The sequence below is a fragment of the Nelumbo nucifera genome, chromosome 4 (genome assembly GCF_055504915.1).
Source record: "Nelumbo nucifera cultivar China Antique chromosome 4, China Antique-T2T, whole genome shotgun sequence".
In the NCBI taxonomy this organism is placed as follows: Eukaryota; Viridiplantae; Streptophyta; class Magnoliopsida; order Proteales; family Nelumbonaceae; genus Nelumbo; species Nelumbo nucifera.
In genome coordinates this window covers 10644350-10663670 of record NC_142652.1, presented here as the reverse complement: position 1 = coordinate 10663670, position 19321 = coordinate 10644350, and the positions used below count along the sequence as shown (strand labels likewise).

The 19321-nt window shown below is 46.7% G+C and overlaps 1 protein-coding gene and 1 long non-coding RNA gene across 2 annotated transcripts; one reads left to right on the top strand and one right to left on the bottom strand.

Moving 5' to 3' along the window:
* Nucleotides 1–3083: 3083 nt before the first annotated feature.
* Nucleotides 3084–4065, top strand: LOC148792008 (uncharacterized). Its single transcript, XM_088902876.1, has 2 exons — nucleotides 3084–3406; nucleotides 3483–4065. The coding sequence occupies exons 1-2, from the start codon at nucleotides 3401–3403 to the stop codon at nucleotides 4053–4055; spliced, it is 579 nt and encodes a 192-aa protein (XP_088759002.1). The 5' UTR covers nucleotides 3084–3400; the 3' UTR covers nucleotides 4056–4065.
* Nucleotides 4066–14429: 10364 nt separating this feature from the next.
* LOC104591954 (uncharacterized) lies at nucleotides 14430–19082 on the bottom strand. The gene is made up of 3 exons (XR_016085748.1): nucleotides 18942–19082; nucleotides 14856–14973; nucleotides 14430–14553 (listed from the first exon to the last, which is right to left on the bottom strand). It is a non-coding gene; the product is annotated as an uncharacterized LOC104591954 (long non-coding RNA).
* Between the last annotated feature and the right edge of the window lie 239 nt (nucleotides 19083–19321).

Sequence of the window (19321 nt, the reverse complement as noted above, 5' to 3'; positions counted from 1 at the left end):
ATCTCCTCTCTATTTTATTGACAAATATCAAGATAATGTTTGGTTTGTCATATCAATTGGTTCCCCGAATTTCATGATTTGGATTGGATGCCCCAAGCTCAAAGAAGTAGTTTCATGAATTTGGCTGATTCCATGGTTCAAAGCATCTATGCATCAATACAGCCAAAGATGTGTACCGAGAGTTTCAAATGGCATTTATGATTAAACACATTAAAACTCTGAAGCATTTTAAAAATGATATGGTGTATCAGATGCATTGTATACTTTGAATCATGGCCGATTCTCAAATTGATTTCTAACTGACATGACATATCAATGGCGTGAAAACTACCTAACCCCATGAAGCTTCAAAATGTCAAGATTCTTTTAGCACTTTATTTGGTGACTAAAATTAGGGATGGCAATTTTTCCCATCCCTGATGAGGACTCAATTTTCCGGGGCCAGGGATGGGGATAAGGATTAATAGGAATTTCCGATCGGTGTTGGGGTTGGAGATAGGGATTGAGGTCCCTGCCTCGCTCCGACTCCAATTATATATGATGATGCGCAATCCGGCCAGTCCTAACTGTCAACGACCTTGCCTCTGAACTGAGTAGCAGGGAACCTGAAACGGAGGAGATGAGGAAGGTCCGGGGAGAACCCGGTGTAAAGGCTCCGAAGCTTAAGTTAGAATCCTTCAAAGGCAAGATAAAACCAGATAGCGCAAAGTTTGCATACCTCCTCTTTGGGGGAGTGGAGAACTTTTTATAACCACCTCGCGCACTCACTCCTAGACTCTTGTCAGGTTGAGAATGAGTATTTCCGTGCTTCTGCCAGTTCGGGCGTCATCGCCTCTGCTGGGGCAGAACCGTCACTGCTCCTTTTGTCGGAGCCGTCTCTGTAACTGGAGGTAGCGGTGACAGGTGACGGTGGCAGGTGGCCGTTTGAAGTGCGGCCGTCAAGCGTCAGATTCCAAGTCAGTCAGGTGCGTCGCCCTTGGATACGGACTCCTTCGGTGTCAGGTACGGTGTGGTTCGTCCAGTTCAATGCTCTGGAAGCGAGGTGCCTGGAGCGATGCGTGAGGCGAAGTCTTGAGTTCGGATAAGGGGGGAGGGTCCCGAACTGTCATAAGACGGGCCAATTCGGGTCTCTGCTTTGTGTGACTTGGAGCCAAAGGGAGAGTTCGGGCTCCTCGTAGGGAGTTTGAACTCTAAGTAGGGAGTTCGGGCACCTTGCAGGGGGTTCGGGCTCCTCGTAGAGAGTTCGAGCTCTAAGTAGGGAGTTCGGGCATCTTGTAGGGAGTTCGAACTCCAAGTAGGGAGTTCGGGCTCCTCGTAGGGAGTTCGGCCGCCAAGTAGGGAGTTCGGACCGCTGGTCTCTTCCCTTTGGTGTTTGTATCCTCGGTGCGCTGTTTTAAGTGCCAAGCTACTTGTTTTTTGCCACGTGGTGTGATTTGCGAGATCGGGCCAAATCTTCCTTCATCAATTGCCCCCCACTCCTCGTGCTAAGGGTCTTGCCCTGGCGCGGAGAGTTCGCAAGGTGTCAGGTAGATTTGTTCTGCACTTTGAATCTTGGTTCTGCTGGCACGAGGTGCGTTGTCAGGGTTTCTTGGGCTTCTTCGAGTGTCCAGTTAGGCGGGAAGCGCGCCGGCCTGTCTAAACGCTGATAGATGTGGCGGTGCGTGCGTTTATTTCAAAATTTCAAAAAAAGCGCGCCACTTGGGGGGCACGATAGCGGGCGTCTTTTCAAATTTGAAAAGGCGTGCCGCTGCCATTTTTTCTGAGGAGACGTGTGCTGGCGTTCCATCAGTTTCGAGAAGATGTGCGCCAATCACGTCTCGGTCTCGGGGGACGTGCGGTCAATGCGGCTGTAGGCCGTCGGATTGGCTTTGATCTAAGCCGTTGCCTTTCGGTCACTGTGAGCATAAATAGCAGGGGGGGACCCTAGTTGTTGTCACTTCTGTATTTCTTTCGAGCTCGCGTCTGAGTTTCAACTCGCATCCAGTTCGCGTCCAGGTTTTTTCACTTCGCGCTCAAGGTCTTCCGCTCGTCCGAGCTCCTGCGGTCTACAACTTTTGTCCGGGTGAGTACTTTCCTGGATCTCATCACTCCCGATGTCTAGCTCGGATGGCTCAGATAATCCTTTCAGCGGGTCTGATGCAGGTTCTACGAACCAAGTTGCATCCCCCGATAGCCCTAGCGAGCCGGAGGTAGAGCTCGAGGAAGAGTTCGAGCTCGTAGGCCGCGGCGCTTCGGGTAGTTTGGCGTCCACCTCTCGTCGGGGTCGGACGTTAGACAAGTTCGACCCTTCGACCATGACACCCGAGGGGCTCCAATCCCTCATTACTTACTATAACTTGCCCAGGGAGTATGCTTATTTCATACCTTCGGGTAGCTTTCATTGGGAACACGGTCCTGATGAGATCGTGATATTCTGGGAGCAGCTTGCCGCGGGGCTGCGATTGCCTTTCCATCCCCTCTTAGTCAAAGTCTTGAACCATTTCGGCGTGACGATCGGCCAGCTTCACCCGAATTCCATTCGAAACTTGGTGGGGACAATCTCCTTATTCTGTGACGAGAGCTTTCTGTTGGACTTGGAGATTTTTTCTTCAATCTTGATGCTTAAGAAGCAAGCGGGTCCCCTCCCCGGGCGCAGGCGGGCTTACTACCTGTCTCCTCGCCCGGGCTTTAAGCTTTTACACGAGCTCCCCAACAAGGTCCTAGCATGGAAGCGGGACTATTTCGGGGTGCGAAGTGTGCTGGGTGGCCTTTTCAGACTGGGTGGGGGATGGCCGCTCCTGACTTCGGGGTCACGCTTGACAAGGAGACGGCGAAGGGCCTCCGGCAATGGGCGCGGCTTGGGCTGAAGTATCAACAGTATCTGACGGAGGCCAAGCTCATTGCGGCCGGCCTGAGCTCGGGTAGGTTCTTCACTTAGAGACTCTTATCTTGCTATCTTTTCTTGCTTTTTACTAATGGCGAACTTCTTTTCGCATGTGTGATGGATTCGCGAGGGACCCGGGGTGGGCACTTGTTTCAAGGTATGAAGAGGAGAAAGCGGGTCGCCAAGCGAACTCACGCCGAGATGCCCCAGGATGCGGAGCCCGAGGTGCCGGGCTATCAGCCAGAATATCCGCCCAGGGAGCCCGAGATGGTCCCTCCGATGCAGGAGCCGGCAGGGGGCCCTTATGCTGAGACTACATACACAGGGGCTCCTACATACTCCGGTGCTCCTGCTTACTCCGGGTCTGCTCATACGCGAGCTGGGCCCTCGGGCTCGGGAGCCCCGGGGAATTTCAGGAGTGTGTTGATGCCAACCCATGCTCTTCAAAAGAGTAAAGAGGCTATCTTCCCCGAGGAGGTCGCGGCGTAGACTGATCTCCCTCTGCATCAAGTGGCCTGTCGTGCCGTTACCCATGCCATGGTGGTAAGTGTTCTCCTTTTTTAGAGCTCTTTGGCTTTTGTTTTGTTGGTTCTTTTGATTATTTGGTCTCTTTTGGCAGGTGAATTCTTCTATTCACGCCTTGGCGGCTCAGGTGGAGAGGAGCTCGAGGCAGGCGCGAGCTGCCGAAGAGGCTTGTCGCACTGCCGAGGAGGCTGCTCGTGCTGCTGAGGAGGCTGCTCGTGCTGCTGAAGAGACTGCTCGTTTTTCACGGATCAGGCAGGCGAGGTCTCAGAGAGATGCCGAGGCCAGGGGAGTGGTGGTGAAGCACATGGCAGACTTGAGGCTGGATCTGCAGCATCAGGTCGAGTATCTTCAAGAGGACATCAGGGAGAGGACGCAGATCTTTTCTCAAGGTATCGAAGATGCCAAGAAGAAGGTCGTCGATGAGTACATCGCTTCGCCGGGTTTTGATGATCTGATGGTGGATTCATATAGGAGGGGTTTTAAACTAAGCCGGTGGATGATCCGGAACACGTACCCCGAGCTCGATGTTAGCGCCATATCCACTTCGCGCATAACTCAGGAGATGGCTAATGCTGCTGACGCCGAGCCAAACTCCGAGGGCGAGGCGGGGCCTTCGGGTTTTGTCGAAGTGCCTTCTGATGATGAAGAAATAGCTCCGGGCTTGTAAATTTTTTTGTTTTTTTTTTGTACTACCCTACTTTTGAAATGGAATGACTTTTGTTTAAGTGCTGGTTATTCTTTCTCCCGAACTGAGCATATTTGCCGAACTGACTATACATCCGGTCTGTTTTCTGCCTGGGTTACCGCACTGGCACGGCCTGTTTTCTTTGCTTGCTTGTGTCGAGGTTCCTTTGTTAGCTTGGCATCCTAGCCCGTAGGCTTTGGTGGTGATTTTATCCACTTTGCTTGGCGGTCTATAGGTAGTATCGCCTTAGGTTGACAATGTTCCATGCTCGAGGTACTTGTTTTCCCTCTAGGGTTTCGAGCTCGTATGCCCCCCCGAGTGCTTTCTTTACTCTGTAGGGTCCTTCCCAATTTGGTCCGAGTTTTCCTACGCCGGGTTCGGGTACCATGACCTTACGGAGAACCAGGTCGTCGACGCGGAAGTTCCTCTTCTTTACTCTAGCGTTATAGTACCGAGCTACCGTTTGCTGTTAGGCCGTAGTTCGGATGTGCGCGAGGTCTCTCACCTCGTCTAGTAGGTCGAGGTTGGTGTGTAACTCGTCTTCGTTTGTCTGCTCGTCGTATGCTTCTAGTCGCAGCGTAAGTACTTCGATTTCCGCCGGGATTACCGCCTCGGTGCCGTAGGTGAGGTTAAAGGGGGTCTCTCATGTGGCGGTTTTTTCCGTGGTTCGGTGAGCCCATAGAACACTTGGTAGCTCGTCCGCCCACAACCCTTTAGCTCGGTCTAGTCGTGCTTTCAGTCCGCGGAGGATGGCTCTATTCATTACTTCTGTTTGGCCATTTGCCTGCAGGTGTGCGACCGACGTGAAGTTCTGACTAATTCCCATATTTTGGCACCATTCTTGGAACTTGATATCCTCGAACTGTTTGCCGTTGTCGGAGATCAGTACCCGAGGTAGCCCGAAGCGACATACTTTGTTCTTCCAAAAGAAGTTCTGTATGTTTCGGGCTGTAACTGTTGCCAGGGGTTCAGCTTCTATCCACTTTGTGAAGTAATCTACTGCCACCACTAGGAATTTTCTCCCGCCTGTCGCTGGTGGGAATGGCCCCAGAAGGTCGATGCCCCATTGGGCGAAGGGCCATGGACTGGTGAGGTACTTGAGGTCGAAAGCAAGCTGATGGTGGATATTAGCATGCTTCTGACACTTGTCACATTTTCTGACGAGCTCGATGGCCTCAGTCTTCATCGTTGGCCCATAGTATCCTTGTCGAAGTGCCTTTTGAGCGAGGGCTCCGCCCCCCAGGTGTCCGCCGCACAAGCCTTCATGAGTGTCGCGGAGTACGAGCTCGGCTTCGGTAGGGCGCAAGCATCGCAGGTAGGGAAGCGTGTAGGATCGTCGGTACAACCGTTCGTCTATTATGACGTATTTGGCTGCCTGGCACTGCACCCTCTTGGCTGCATTGCGGTCCGCAGGGAGGGTTCCGTATAGCAGGAAGCTCGCGAGTGGGTCGATCCAGCTCGGCTCTGCTTTAGAGACGGGAGCGACCTCTTCTGCCCCACTGAGAATGCTGGGCCGAGGTAAGTCCTCTATGTACACGGTTCTCATGGCGTTGTGGCTCGTGCTGGCTAGTCGGGACAGGGCGTCGGCCTTAGTGTTCTCTGACCTCGGGATTTGCTTGATGAAGTGTGACTGGAAGTTGAGCAGAGCCTCCTTTACTTTTGCCAAGTATGCAATCATAGTGAGCTCGCGTGCTTCGTACTCTCCTGTAACTTGCTTGACCACAAGCTGGGAATGCCTGTAGATAATTACGTGCTTTGCTCCGACCTTGTGCGCTAGGTTCAGCCCGGCTATCAGTGCCTCGTACTCTGCCTCGTTGTTGGATGCCGCGAACTCAAAGCGTAGTGTGTATTCCAACTTTGCTCCGCTCGGGCCGTGTAGCACTATTCCGGCCCCACTGCCCTGCTGGTTCGAGGAGCCATCTACGTGAAGGATCCAGGGCTCCTCATCCCAGTTCGCGTTTGGTCTAACCAGGAGAGATGCTACACTGGCTGCTACTTCACGGGGTTCAAACTCTATTGGCTTAGGAGCTCCGAGCTCGCCTGAGCTGGGGATCTCGGGCTCGACCGGCTCAGGGGCTTCGAGGCTAAACGTGCATTTGGCGATAAAATCTACCAAAGCTTGGGCCTTAATAGCAGTTCTTGGCTTGTACTAGAGGTCGTACTCGCTGAGTTCGACGGCCCATTTCGTCAGTCGACCGGAAACCTTAGGTTTGAGTAAAACTTGTCTCAGAGGTTTGTCAGTCAGGACGATGATGGTGTGAGCTTGGAAGTACGGACGGAGTTTACGAGTTGCTATCACCAGTGCGTATGCTAGCTTTTCTATCTACGGGTACCTTATCTCTGCTCCCTGCAAAATTTTACTAACATAATATATGGGTCGCTGGACCCGGTCTGTTTCTTTTATTAGTAAGTGACTAACTCGTCGCTTGTCGAGAGGTACAGTTCTAAGACCTCGCCCTCCTCGGGCCGGGCTAAGGTTGGCACACTAGCGAGGTAACCTTTTAGCTCGTCAAACGCGAGTTGGCAGTCTTGGGTCCACTCGAACCCTTTGCCTTTGATTGCTTTGAAGAAAGGTAGGCAGCGGTCTGCTGATTTGGACATGAAGCGGCTTAGAGCGGCTATGCGGCCGTTTAGCCTCTGAACTTCTTTTACTTTTCGAGGCGGTCTCATATCTAGGATGACTTTTATCTTGTCCGGGTTGGGGTTCAATTTGTTGGGGTTCAATTTCATGCTAAACTGACGCAGGATTTGGAAGACAAAATCTAAGTCTTGTATTAATTCTTGTGAAAACTGTGTCTTGACGACCATGTCGTCTACATAACACTCTATCTTCGTGCCAATCAGGGGCCGAAACAGCCTATTTACAAGTCTCTGGAAGGTTGCCCCGGCATTTTTTAATCCGAAGGGCATGACCTTGTAACAGTACAGGCCGAACTCGGTTATGAAGCTGGTTTTTTCCTCATCGGACTGGTCCATCCGGATTTGGTTGTAGCCTGAGTAGGCGTCCAGGAAGCTTAGCAACTCATGTCCCGAGGTCGCGTCCACTAGGCGTTCAATTCTGGGGAGGGGGAAGCAATCTTTCGGGCAAGCTCGGTTCAGGTCGGTGTAGTCGACGCACATGCGCCACTTGCCGTTCGCCTTTTTTACCAGCACAGGGTTGGCCACCCAGCTCGGGTAATGGACTTCCCTTATGAAGTCTGTTGCGAGGAGCTTCTCGACCTCCTCGTCGACCGCCCTCCAGCATTCCGGGGCTAAGTTGCATTTCTTCTGTCTAACAGGTTTGACTACAGGGTCAGTGTTAAGTTTGTGAGTTATAAGGCCAGGGTCAATACCGGGCATATCGGCCGTGGACCAGGCAAAAATATCTAAATTTTGAAGTAAAAAACTCACCAGTTCGGTTCGTAGGGGTCCCTCGACGGAAGCACCGATCTGGAGTGTGCGAGCTGGGTCCGTAGCCAAAGTCGGGATTGCGACTGTTTCCTCTGTGGGCGAAGCTCGTTCCTCGCCTTGCTCTGCAGGCCGCTCCAGTTCGAGGTCATCGGCTGCCTTGGTTTTTCCCTTCAGGGCGGCAACATAACCTTTGCGGGACTCGAGCTGGTCGCCCCGCGCTACCCCCACACCGAAGTCCGTAGGGAACTTCATGGCCAAATAGTAGGTGGAGACCACCGCCCGTAGGATATGCGTGATCGGCCGCCCTATTATGGCATTGTATGGGGAGGGGGTCGCGACCACCAGGAAATCATTGTTGAGTCTGACCGCACAAGGCCATGTGCCGACTTCCACGGGTACTGTTATTTTTCCGAGGGGCCTGACTTCCTCTCCGCTGAAACCCACCAGGGGAGTGTTCACGGGCTTCAGTTCGCTCCTCTGTAACTGTAGCTGGTCAAATGCTGATTTAAAGAGGATGTCTGCTGAGCTGCCCGAATCTACGAGTATGCGTCTGACTTCGAAGTCGCTGATCCTTAGTTTAATGACAAGCGTGTCATCGTGGGGGTAGTGGACCCCTCGCGCGTCGTCTTCCGTGAAGAAGATTGGTTCTTCGGTCTTTGGTCTCTTTGGGGGGTTCCGTTCCTCGAGGGCCGCTTCGCGAACTGAAGTCCGGGCTGTTGCCGAGGTACACCCTGCTACTACCGAACCTCCCACAATTACATGGACGGTTCGGCAGGTCTGCTGCTAGATTCCGGGGCATCCTTTTCGTGCTCCCCTTGCCGACCTGCCTTATTGTTATTATTGTTGTGCTGTACAAAGTTTCTCAAGTATCCGCGATGGATGAGCCCCTCAATCTCGTCCCGGAGATTATTACACTGCTCGGTACTATGACCATGGTCTCTATGGAAACTACAATACAAATTCTTATTTATTTCGTTCGGATTTCCCTTTAGGCGAGGTGGCCACTTCACGTATGGGGCGTCCTTGATCGTCATTAAGATCTCGGTCCGCCTTGTGTTTAACGACATGTAATCCGTCCGAACTGTTAGGGGAGCTCGGAACGACTGGTTCGGCTTCGGCTCTCGAGCCGGGTTTTTCCTGTCGACTGGGTTGGAGGGCTCGCCTTCCCTCTTTCTTTTCTCATTCCCGCCTTCGGTTCGTTGGTTGATTTCTTCCTCTGTCCTCATGAACTTGTCCGCGAGCTTGAGGAATTCGGCCACGGTTGCGGGCTGGTTAGCTAACATGTGCCATTTGAATTCTTTGTGCGTTACCCCTCTTTTTGCCACCGCGGGGTCCAACCGCGGTATCTGCAAGCATGCTTCATTGAATCGCTTGATGTAGCCCCGTATGGATTCTCCTTCCCTTTGGACTACTCCGAAGATGCTTTCCTCTGTTCTGGGGCACTGTTTGCTGGTGACAAAGTGTGCGGTGAAGACCTGCACGAACTGAGCCCAGCACTTTATCGACCCGGGGGCCAGGTTCCTGTACCAAGTGCGGGCTACCCCCCTGAGGGTGGTGGTGAAGGTCACGCACATGCACGATTCGCTGGCCCTGGCGAGGTGCATTTGGGACTGGAAAGCGTTAATGTGGTCGTTGGGGTCGAAGGACCCGTCATACTTGTCCAGAGGTGGGAGCTTGAAATCTCTGGGCAAGGGGACCGCCAGGAGTTTTGATGTGAGGGGGGAAGGAACTGAGAGAATCGGGGCGGCTCCTACCTCGTCCGAGCTCGTCTCTTCTTTGCCTCTGAGCTCTGACAGGACACGGGTGGCGGTTCGGCGACTTTCCTAGCGCCTTCGTTGTTGAGTGGGCCTTGTACTGGCGCTGCTGGCCTCCGTGTTGCCGAGCTCGATGGGCCGGAATGCTGGTAGTCTGCTGCTGCCAGGGTGCTGAATCGGTTTTCCGTGAGTGGGAACTCGGGCTTGGAGCACCGAGGTGCCAATCTCGCGGGCGAGGTTGCCGACCCGCCTGCGAGCTGCGTGGCGGGGATGATTTTTTTCTCTCTTCGGCCTGGGAACGAGGCCTGGCTGTTAGGGGGGTTTCTGGGGCTTGGAGGCCTTTCCTTGGTGGGGGCGTCCATCCTGCGGGGAGGCCTTGACCGGCCTCGGAGCAGGGTGGCGAGGTGGAAGTAGTGGTTGGTTCAGTGGTAGTTGGGGGAACTGCTGTTCATAGTGATACTGGGAGATGTTGTGCAGCACTTGGTGCTGGTGAAGCTGGTGTTGTTGGAACTGTTGCATTTGGCCTTGCATTGCCCGCATGCACTGCATCAGGTCGTCCAACCGGTTTTGGCTCGCTGTCAGGGGGATGGTAGTCGGTTCAGTAAAGGTTGTCTCAATAGGGGGAGGAAAGGGGATGCTTGTGGCAGGAAGGTTTACGGGCGCCACTGCTTGTGGCGCATTCAAGCTGAGGATTCCATTCACCGAAAGGGGGATGGTGAACTGTCCAACGCACACCACGGGAACTTGAAGTTGTTCCCCGATGGTGTTTGTCTCCGTGCCACGTCCGGCGTTGCTGGAAGAGGCCATGAGTGTTGGGTTTTTTGCAGAAGAAAAGGAGGTTATGAGAGTTTGGAGGGAGGCTTTTTGAAGCGTTTCCCACAGACGGCGCCAATTGATGATGCGCAATCCGGCCGGTCCTAGCTGTCAACGACCTTGCCTCTAAACTGAGTAGCAGGGAACCTGAAACGGAGGAGATGAGGAAGGTCCGGGGAGAACCCGGTGTAAAGGCTACGAAGCTTAAGTTAGAATCCTTCAAAGGCAAGATAAAACCAGATAGCGCAAAGTTTGCATACCTCCTCTTTGGGGGAGTGGAGAGCCTTTTATAACCACCTCGCGCACTCACTCCTAGACTCCTGTCAGGTCGGGAATGAGTATTTCCGTGCTTCTGCCAGTTCAGGCGTCATCGCCTCTACTGAGGCAGAACCGTCACTGATCCTTTTGTCGGAGCCGTCTCTGTAACTGGAGGTAGCGGTGACAGGTGACGGTGGCAGGTGGTCGTTTGAAGTGCGGCCGTCAAGCGTCAGATCCCAAGTCAGTCAGGTGCGCTGCCCCTGGATATGAACTCCTTCGGTGTCAGGTACGGTGTGGTTCGTCCAGTTCAATGCTCTGGAAGCGAGGTGCCTGGAGCGATGCGTGAGGCGAAGTCTTGAGTTCGGATAAGGGGGGAGGGTCCCGAACTGTCATAAGACGGGCCAGTTCGGGTCTCTGCTTTGTGTGACTTGGGGCCAAAGGGAGAGTTCGGGCTCCTCGTAGGGAGTTTGAACTCTAAGTAGGGAGTTCGGGCACCTTGCAGGGGGTTCGGGCTCCTCGTAGGGAGTTCGAGCTCTAAGTAGGGAGTTCGGGCATCTTGTAGGGAGTTCGAACTCCAAGTAGGGAGTTCGGGCTCCTCGTAGGGAATTCGAACCGCTGGTCTCTTCCCTTTGGTGTTTGTATCCTCGGTGTGCTGTTTTAAGTGCCGAGCTACTTGTTTTTTGCCACGTGGTGTGATTTGCGAGATCCGGCCAAATCTTCCTTCATCAATATATATATATATATATATATCAAAACATATTTAAAACATTATTTATAATTTAAATTTTTTTATTTATTTAAATTTTGGGGATTTGGCCCGCGAGGAACCCATTCTCTTGAAGATCGGGGATAGAGGACAAATTTTATCCCCAACAAGGATTGGAGATGGGGAATATGACACCCCCTGAACCCCCCCCATTGCCATTCCTACTGAAAACTGCACAAATTGTTAATGTTCCATCTTTGTACGTGATTATCCGGTTCACAGTTCTATACTTCAGAACTGTAACGCCTACATTTGTCTTCTTATTTCATGACTGTCTGTTTTCCCTATAAAACAGACAACATATACAATATTTGTCTACAATAAGGTTGTGTTTGGTTTGAAGGAAAAGGTAGAGAAAGGAAGGGACCCTACCTTTTTCCTTCAAACCAAACACAGCCTAAGTGAATTTTCACTGAGATCCAGTAATTCCTGCAGCTCCACAAGATTCCCCATATTAGATAGGATGGTTCCTTAAAATAAAAATTTTAGAAGAAGAAAATAAAACCTTCATCACCAAATGCACACATAAAAGAACTCACTGTTGGGAGAATGGAAGCTTTGTCTATTAAGCAAACTCTCTTAGCCTTGCTAATCCTCAGTAGTGGGACTCTGTGTGCATATTTATGTTACTCCAGAAAATCATGGGATGACATAAACCTAATCATCTTATAAGAGTATGGGTCTGCCTCTGCACTAGCCAGCTCTACAGTCTAAAAACATATGCATCATTTCAAAGACTAAAGCATCATAGTTAAGAAAATGAAGGTACATCGGAGACATAATTCCATCATGGACTCACCAGTACAACAGCATTCACTAGCCCTGTTTTCTCTACTTCAGAAGCACTATAAAAATCATGCCAGAAACCACATCTGACATGTATTTTTAGGTCCAATCTGGTTAACCAGAAACAGGGTTTCAAAAGTTCAGAACAACTGGAAAAGTTAACCGAAAAATAAAAAAAAGGACCAAAGAAACCTTTCACATCTATTCTTGATAAAATAATTAGCAAAAATTTAAAGTTGTCCAAATTAATAAAGCTAGGATTAGCCCATATTATATTACATCCCAAGGTGAGTTAACATAAAATAAAGGATTTGCAAATGCACATGTATAAAGATGCCATGACCCAAGAAAGAAGCCATGCCCATTGAAGCCACACTATTTTGGTTCCACACCAGATTTGCTTCATGAGATGATAACAATTCTACACAAATTGCCAAAAAGCATCTTGCTTCATTAGCTTTCCAAGCAAGACATTATGGAACATCCATAGCCTGCATCAAAGCTTCCAACCTAAAGCTATCACATCCCAATATATTCAAGTGCCTAACACATTTATCAGTGCCATAGTTTTCAAAGCACCAAGGCGAGGCTAGGCGACAGGGGGGTGCCTTGTTGCCTAGTCGCCTAGGTGATGGATTTTTTTATGTAGAAAATATAGATCTTAGGGTAGTCCCTAGGTATCATAACCATATTTCCTTAATAATTATTCATAAGCAAAGTATAGAGTTCATGTTAAAGTATAGAAAATCAACATATTCATGAGAAGAAAAAGAAGAAGGAAATGAAAATTCAAAAAATATAGGGGCTGAACCCTCATTTTTGCTATAGGAAAAGAAGAAAAGAAAATGTGTTGATTAGTAGTAGTAGAAAATGTGTTGATTAGACAAAATTTGAAGTTCTTCCTTACTTATTGGTTCAGGTTTTAAAGTCTTTGAGGGTTCAATACATCATTTAGCAATGTTTATATCGATTAAACCCTAACATATAAGAAAATAATAAAAAGAAATTAGTATATAAACACACAAAATGAATATTTTAGTTTAATAGTGCCTATTTTATAATTATAATGTCAAAAAATAAAGAATAAAAAGTATTTTATAATACAAAGTACAAAACTGTTTGGTGATTAGGCGAGGCGAGCCTCAAAGGGCGCCTTGTTGCCTAGGCGTCGCCTTGACAACTATGATCAGTGCTATTGCTTCAAGGTGATATCTTTTATGGCATGCATTATTTTTGTAGATGTTCCAGCAAGCATGAAAAACAGCATAAATGGTAAGGAGTAAAAAGGTCAGCAGAGAGAGCATGAGGACTTCCAAAATCTTCAGATAAGGAGATACAATTCCAATAGTCCAATTGATTGGCAAGACTACAACAATTTTTGAAATATAACTGTTTTTGAGGTTTCAAACAATAGGATGGCTCTACAGTAATATACTAAATATCAAGGGGAAAAGAAAAAAGAAATGTCCAAGTGATAATCTGACCGTAGTTGCCCATACAGGGATAATAAAGCAAAATAATGCAAAACTGATATGCTTTAGTTGGCTATAAATGCAAAAAGTTCTTAAGGTTTCCATTTCCATTTATTAAAGTAACTCAGACACAGCCTTGGATCTTCTCAATCATAAATATGCAACCACCATGTCAAACATGAAGAAATATAATTGTCAAATGTTTCTTTTTGGCCATTGGGTAGCCAATAATAAGAATTGATCACCAAACTTTAAATGGAGTTTCATGGCAGCATTATGCTGCATTTTAAGACAAGCTTTCTCAAAAAGCAATCTGGTTAGAAGCCAGCAAAATGTCGAATTAAGTACACACTCATTTTCATATCTATGACAAAGGTGTCTCATTAAAAAAATGCAGATTTCAGTGCTTCCTGTGCATCTTAATGATCATCAACAACATTTCAACTGTACATAGGTTGTGGAGTTAAGGACACACCCATCTCCATAACTATGACAATGGTTACACATTAAAACAGAAGGAACTGCATCTTATGATCACCAATAACCTCTGAATTGTACAACTGTAAGGCTATATGTATCAAAGGTAACATTGGTTAAACCATAGTTTTCCTTTCCCAAAATGAGATCTGAACCCAAACAAGCAACCATCTGTTACATGCAATATTTGATTGTTTTCATATCATTTACCAGTTGACTATGAGTTTTGTAACTGAACATGATTAGCCATAAAGGATGAGAACCTTTGGACCTATCTGATAAAAAATAGCATTATCATCTGCAATTGTTAGATCGGAAACCATATGCAATATATGCTTACCTCCAACAGCATAACTTGCAACTAAATATAGCAAAAAGAAAAATTATCCACAGGTCAAACAAAAGGATCATACAGGGGAAAAAATATATGAATTGTATATCATTGCTATTACTGGTTTGGGAAGACACCAAATTTGTAACTTCATAAAGGGAAAAGAAAATTATAGAGAGAAAAAAAAGAATAACAATATACCAGGATAAGAACCAATGCTATGTACCTGTTATTTTCAAGAAAGCCAATATTGTTTTGAAGTTGATGCATAGGATTTACAAGTGGGACTTCCAATCCAAAGAAAAATTTTTCAATCATGAAAAAATAATTACCTGTAGATCCAAAGCATTAAGATGACCAAAACTTTCAAAGTCAGCATATCCATCCTGCCTTTCAATGCTTGATCTCCACCACTGAAAAATGCCTTGGTGCCCTATGTAAACATGTTTTCAACATTATTTTCAGTGAAAGAGGGTCCTTAAAAGATGCATCAAGCCTACTCTGAAATAGGAAAATCTAATGTCAATAGCTTAATGAACACATCAACTCAACTAATGAAAGCTACAACTTCAAGCAATAAATGCATGGTATTTTACAAAACACAAAAAATCAAAGGTCAAAAATAGAAGAGGATGAGAATAAAACAAAGATTAAAAACTACTTCATTCACATTGAAAGGTCTAATAAATAAACCATGCAGAAAATAATAATAATTTGCAAAAGAAGGTATCTTGCCTGTAAGGATGATGACTCCCACAGAGCTATCATCTCGGGCATCATTAAATGCATAAATAAGCTCTTTAATAGTATGTGGCCTGAAAGCATTCCTCCTCTCTGACTGGTTGATTGTAATCTACGAGCAAAGTAAAGGTAGAGTGGATTTAAGTCTCTGGATGCAACTGGAGACAACAATGACATGTTGTAGTATCATAATAGAAAACAGAAGTGCCACTGCCCTCTTGAAGCAGATACTCTATGGGCCTCAGTTGTCAGCAGCAAATATGGAAAGCATGCCAATGGGTGGGATAGAAAGGTCCACTTGAATCAAGTGAAAGCCAACAATCCTTGGAAAGGTACCAGTTCTACCTATTCTTCTTTTATCCCTTTTATTAGATATAAAGTAGGGAATGGATCTAAAATTAAATTCTGGACTGATCTGTGGTGGGGAGAAAATACATTAGTTTTTTCTTACCCTCGTTTGTTTAGCCTTTCCCAAAACCAAGCGGGCACCATAGCTTCTTGCCTTTCAGACTTGTTTTCTTCTCTAATCTGGAACCTAAGTTTAAGAAGATCCTTAAGGGATGTAGAGATTGCTGAGTTAGTAGATCTGACACATGCCTTAAGGGAGGTCTACATTTCCCCCTAAAAACAAGACACAAGAATCTGGAATCTCCTTCCTTCTGGGAAGTTCTCAACCAATTCCTTTATCAAGGCCTTGGTGTCGGAAGAATCAAATTCTGGGATCCCGTTTAGGAAAGTTAGGATTGGTTACATCCCTCTTAAAGTATCCTTCTTTGTTTGGGAAGCCTGTTTGGAAAGGATAAATACTTGTGATCTTTTACAGAAAAAGCACTCTGGTAGATTGTGCATTTCCTGCCATGTATGTGTTCTTTGTCTCAACAATGGAGAGTCAGCCGAGCACCTCCTTCTTCACTGCTCATAAACTAGGTAAATATGGAACCATGTCTTAAATCCGATTGGCTACAGCTGGGTATTTCCTAAAAGCATCAAAGATTTTCTGTGGCAATGGCAAGGGAGAGAGCTAAGTCAAAGGGGCAAACTCTACTTGAACACGGCTGCCCAAGCAGTCATGTGGGGTGTTTGGGAAGAACGAAACAACCGCATTTTTAACAACAAAGCTAGAACCTTGGAAGACCTAAGCTCTCATATCTCTCACTTATGCAATTTTGTGGGTGTTGAACTCAGAGATGTACAAAGACTTCTCTCTAAACATGCTTCAGCAGAACCTAGTGGAGCTGCTGTACTCTTCACCTAGTGCTGTAAGTGTTAGACAGTGTATGCCCTTAGCTCCAATCAGATTGATGTACTGATACATTTATTGTAAATGAGTAAAAATACATAATTGTTTCATGTTATAATTGGTGTCTTTCTGTGTAATTACCCCTTAAACTGGACACTTATGAGACTCGTGTTAGTTTAGAATGTTCTCAGCCGTTGGATAGGCTTGGGGAGTTTATTCTGCCAAAGCTGACACTAATGTGCTGCCAAGAAGGTTGGGGCAGCCAGTCTCAGCTGCCAAGGTTGGACCTGAAGCACATGTAGTGTGTGTTTGTTTGAAACACTGAGCCTGGACCAATTTCTAATTATGCCTTGGACCTTGGAGACTGGTGGGCAAAATTGGAAAGTTACACATAACCCCTAGACTCGATTATGGTACTACACTAGGTGTCGGATTGGGCTGTCTTTGATATGCCAATCAGTGAGATCCTTTGGGGGTCAAAACCTGGGTATGTTGGGGCAGTTTGAGAATTTACTCGAGTGGTGATCATAGTGACATGATCAATTCCTTTTGTCGGACAAAGTGAATGATCGGGACTGCACTCTTTCTGATGGAAACCAAAACTGCCGGCAGTCGATTTCAACCGTGTTTGAGATTTGTTTTGCAAAATATATTTATATGATAATATATATATATATTATGTTTTAAGAAAAAGGTTTGCAAAAAGGTTTTAATTCCCGGACCCATCCGAGCAGAGAGTGCAACACTACACCTTGCAGCCAGGGGAGAGGTCCTTCCCTGTTAGGCAGTGTTTGATCATTAAGGGCTGAGAGGTTAAGTGTAAGAGACCATTAAGGGTTGTTTACTTGATGGGCTATATCTTACTTAAGTCCATTGTCCTTGGGTCTTCATAGGAAGGCTGGACTGAAGGATCATTTAATGTAAATGTTGGGCCCATTAAGAGCCTATACCGATGGACTCAGGGGTTCACTGTACTTGACAGTGAATTCGGCCAGGCCTTTTCACAGAGGCTGGGCCGAACCCATATGGGCATATGTAAGGTCATTGTTGGAGTCCCACGCCATACAAAGTGAACCTAAATGAGCCAACAACTACCTAGGGACGTGAGCCACTTGCTTATTGGGCCTAAAGCCCATGATTAATTGGATTAATCAGGGTGTCACATGACAGCTTAAGCAGTCATGTGATTTCGGCGAATATGGGTTTGGATCAGCCATTAGGATAAGAGGATAAGTCTTATCCACTTAGAGAGTCCAAATCCAAATAAAGATTTGGATTAGGAACCTCCTAATTCGATTAGGAGTGGTGATCCTTAAGGCTAAGAAAAGAGGAGATCAAATCTGCTACAGATCTCTCTACTCTTAGATCTCTCTCTCTGCTCTTGCCGCCCCAAAAACCCTAATTCCACCTCCAGTTCTTGGACTAATTTTGATCAGTCCATTTTTGCAAGAAAATATCAGAACCAATTCGTGCTCACCTCCCTTGTTCGATCCAAAGTGTTGGATCACAGTTTTGCTTAAAACTGTGTTGCTGAACCAGCTTCAATTCAAGCTGCGCCATCTTCAGTGGAAGCTGGTTTTGGAATTCTCTTTGAGCGTGAACTACCACTTTTTGAACTACATTTGTGGAATCCGTATCAGGTATACTTCTCCCTTCCTTTTGGTTTCAGATCTGGTCCGGTTTCGGTGCAAGAATGATCCTAGAAAAATGCAGTTTTTCTAAAACTGGGAATACGATTCCCAAAAGGATGAAAGAAAATTTTGAAATTTCGCCCAACCATCTAGCATGGTTCGGCCATCCATATGATGGATTTCCCCTTCCTTCAGTAAGAGCTACTAACATTCCCTAGTCAAGGAAAGAGGAGGAGGTGACCTTGTACTTTGATGGAAGTGCTCAAGGGAACCCAAGTCTAGCCAGTTGTGGTGCTGTGTTTATGAGGAGGGATGGTAGTCCTTTGTGGTTCTTTAGTGGACCATTAGGGACTATAGACTCTACAATGGCTGAAATCGTAGCAATGTTAAATGGCCTCCGTATCACAAGAAGACTAGGCCTGACCAACCTGGTGGTCAAAGGTGATTCTAGCAACACAATAAAGTGGCTTGGGGAGATGGAAGGAGGACCTTGGAGACTGGCTCACTCCCTAGAGGAGGCTAGAGATCTGTTATACTCCTTGAATGCATCGTTAATCTGGATTCCCAGGAATTTAAACTCTGTAGCAGATAAATTAGCCAAGTCTGGTGCTCACAGGGAAAACTTTATATAGTAATAGTATAATGCCTTTGTAACCTGTGTGTGACTAGCCTTTGTACTCTCTTTTCTCTCTTTTATAAAGTTACTCTTTTTCTCAAAAAGTCCAGGTGTCCAGATGAGGATAAGGGTATACAAAAGCTTCACCACTGTTCCCGATACTAAGCAAAAAATGGAAGCATCTATCTATAAACAAGCAAGAGTCCCGTGGCACTAGCCAAAGTTCTGCCATTTAGGAGCATGAACATTGAAACCAGTTATTAAGCAAATTACTACATTTGCCCACATTTCCTATCATCTTGTCCATATTACGCGCGACTGTTTCACTCAGAATTTCAATTGAAATTAATAGGGGGCATCCTTTTTTTTTCAACTAACCATAATTAGGTTATAACAAACTAAAAAGTAAGAATGCTCATTAAAGGAAAAAAACTGAAAAGTAAGAAAATTGTCGACAATCAGAGTTTCACTTTCAGAAAAAAAAAAGTGACAGTAATTAGAAACTCTATCCGTGATTTCTTGCTTTCACATAAAATCCAATTAGAATGAATTCTTTTGACATTTTTCTTCAATATACTTGGGCGAAGCATTACCTTCGCGAATGCTTCCCCGACGGCTTTCTTGTGAATAATATCCATAAACTCCTTCCCTGATTCGTTGCAACAAACTCTCCATTCAGTTTCGTGAATCGGGAGTTCACTGTGTATTCAATGGTAACTGTCAATCTGTCACTCAGAGAAGCATTAGATAGATGAATACGGGGTGTTCTGAAATCGAGTGAACTGGGACTATCTGTCTGATACATATCAGCTCTTTAAATTCCGCTTCGTGAGTGGGGACTTCACTGATGCCACTCTTGTTGCCACGGCATTGATGTCCTTCTCTTCAAACTCCGCCATTAGAAGTTTTTGAGGTTTCAACCAGTGATTCGGGGCTTTGAATTCAGAACTCGGAAGATATCTGTTTGATACAT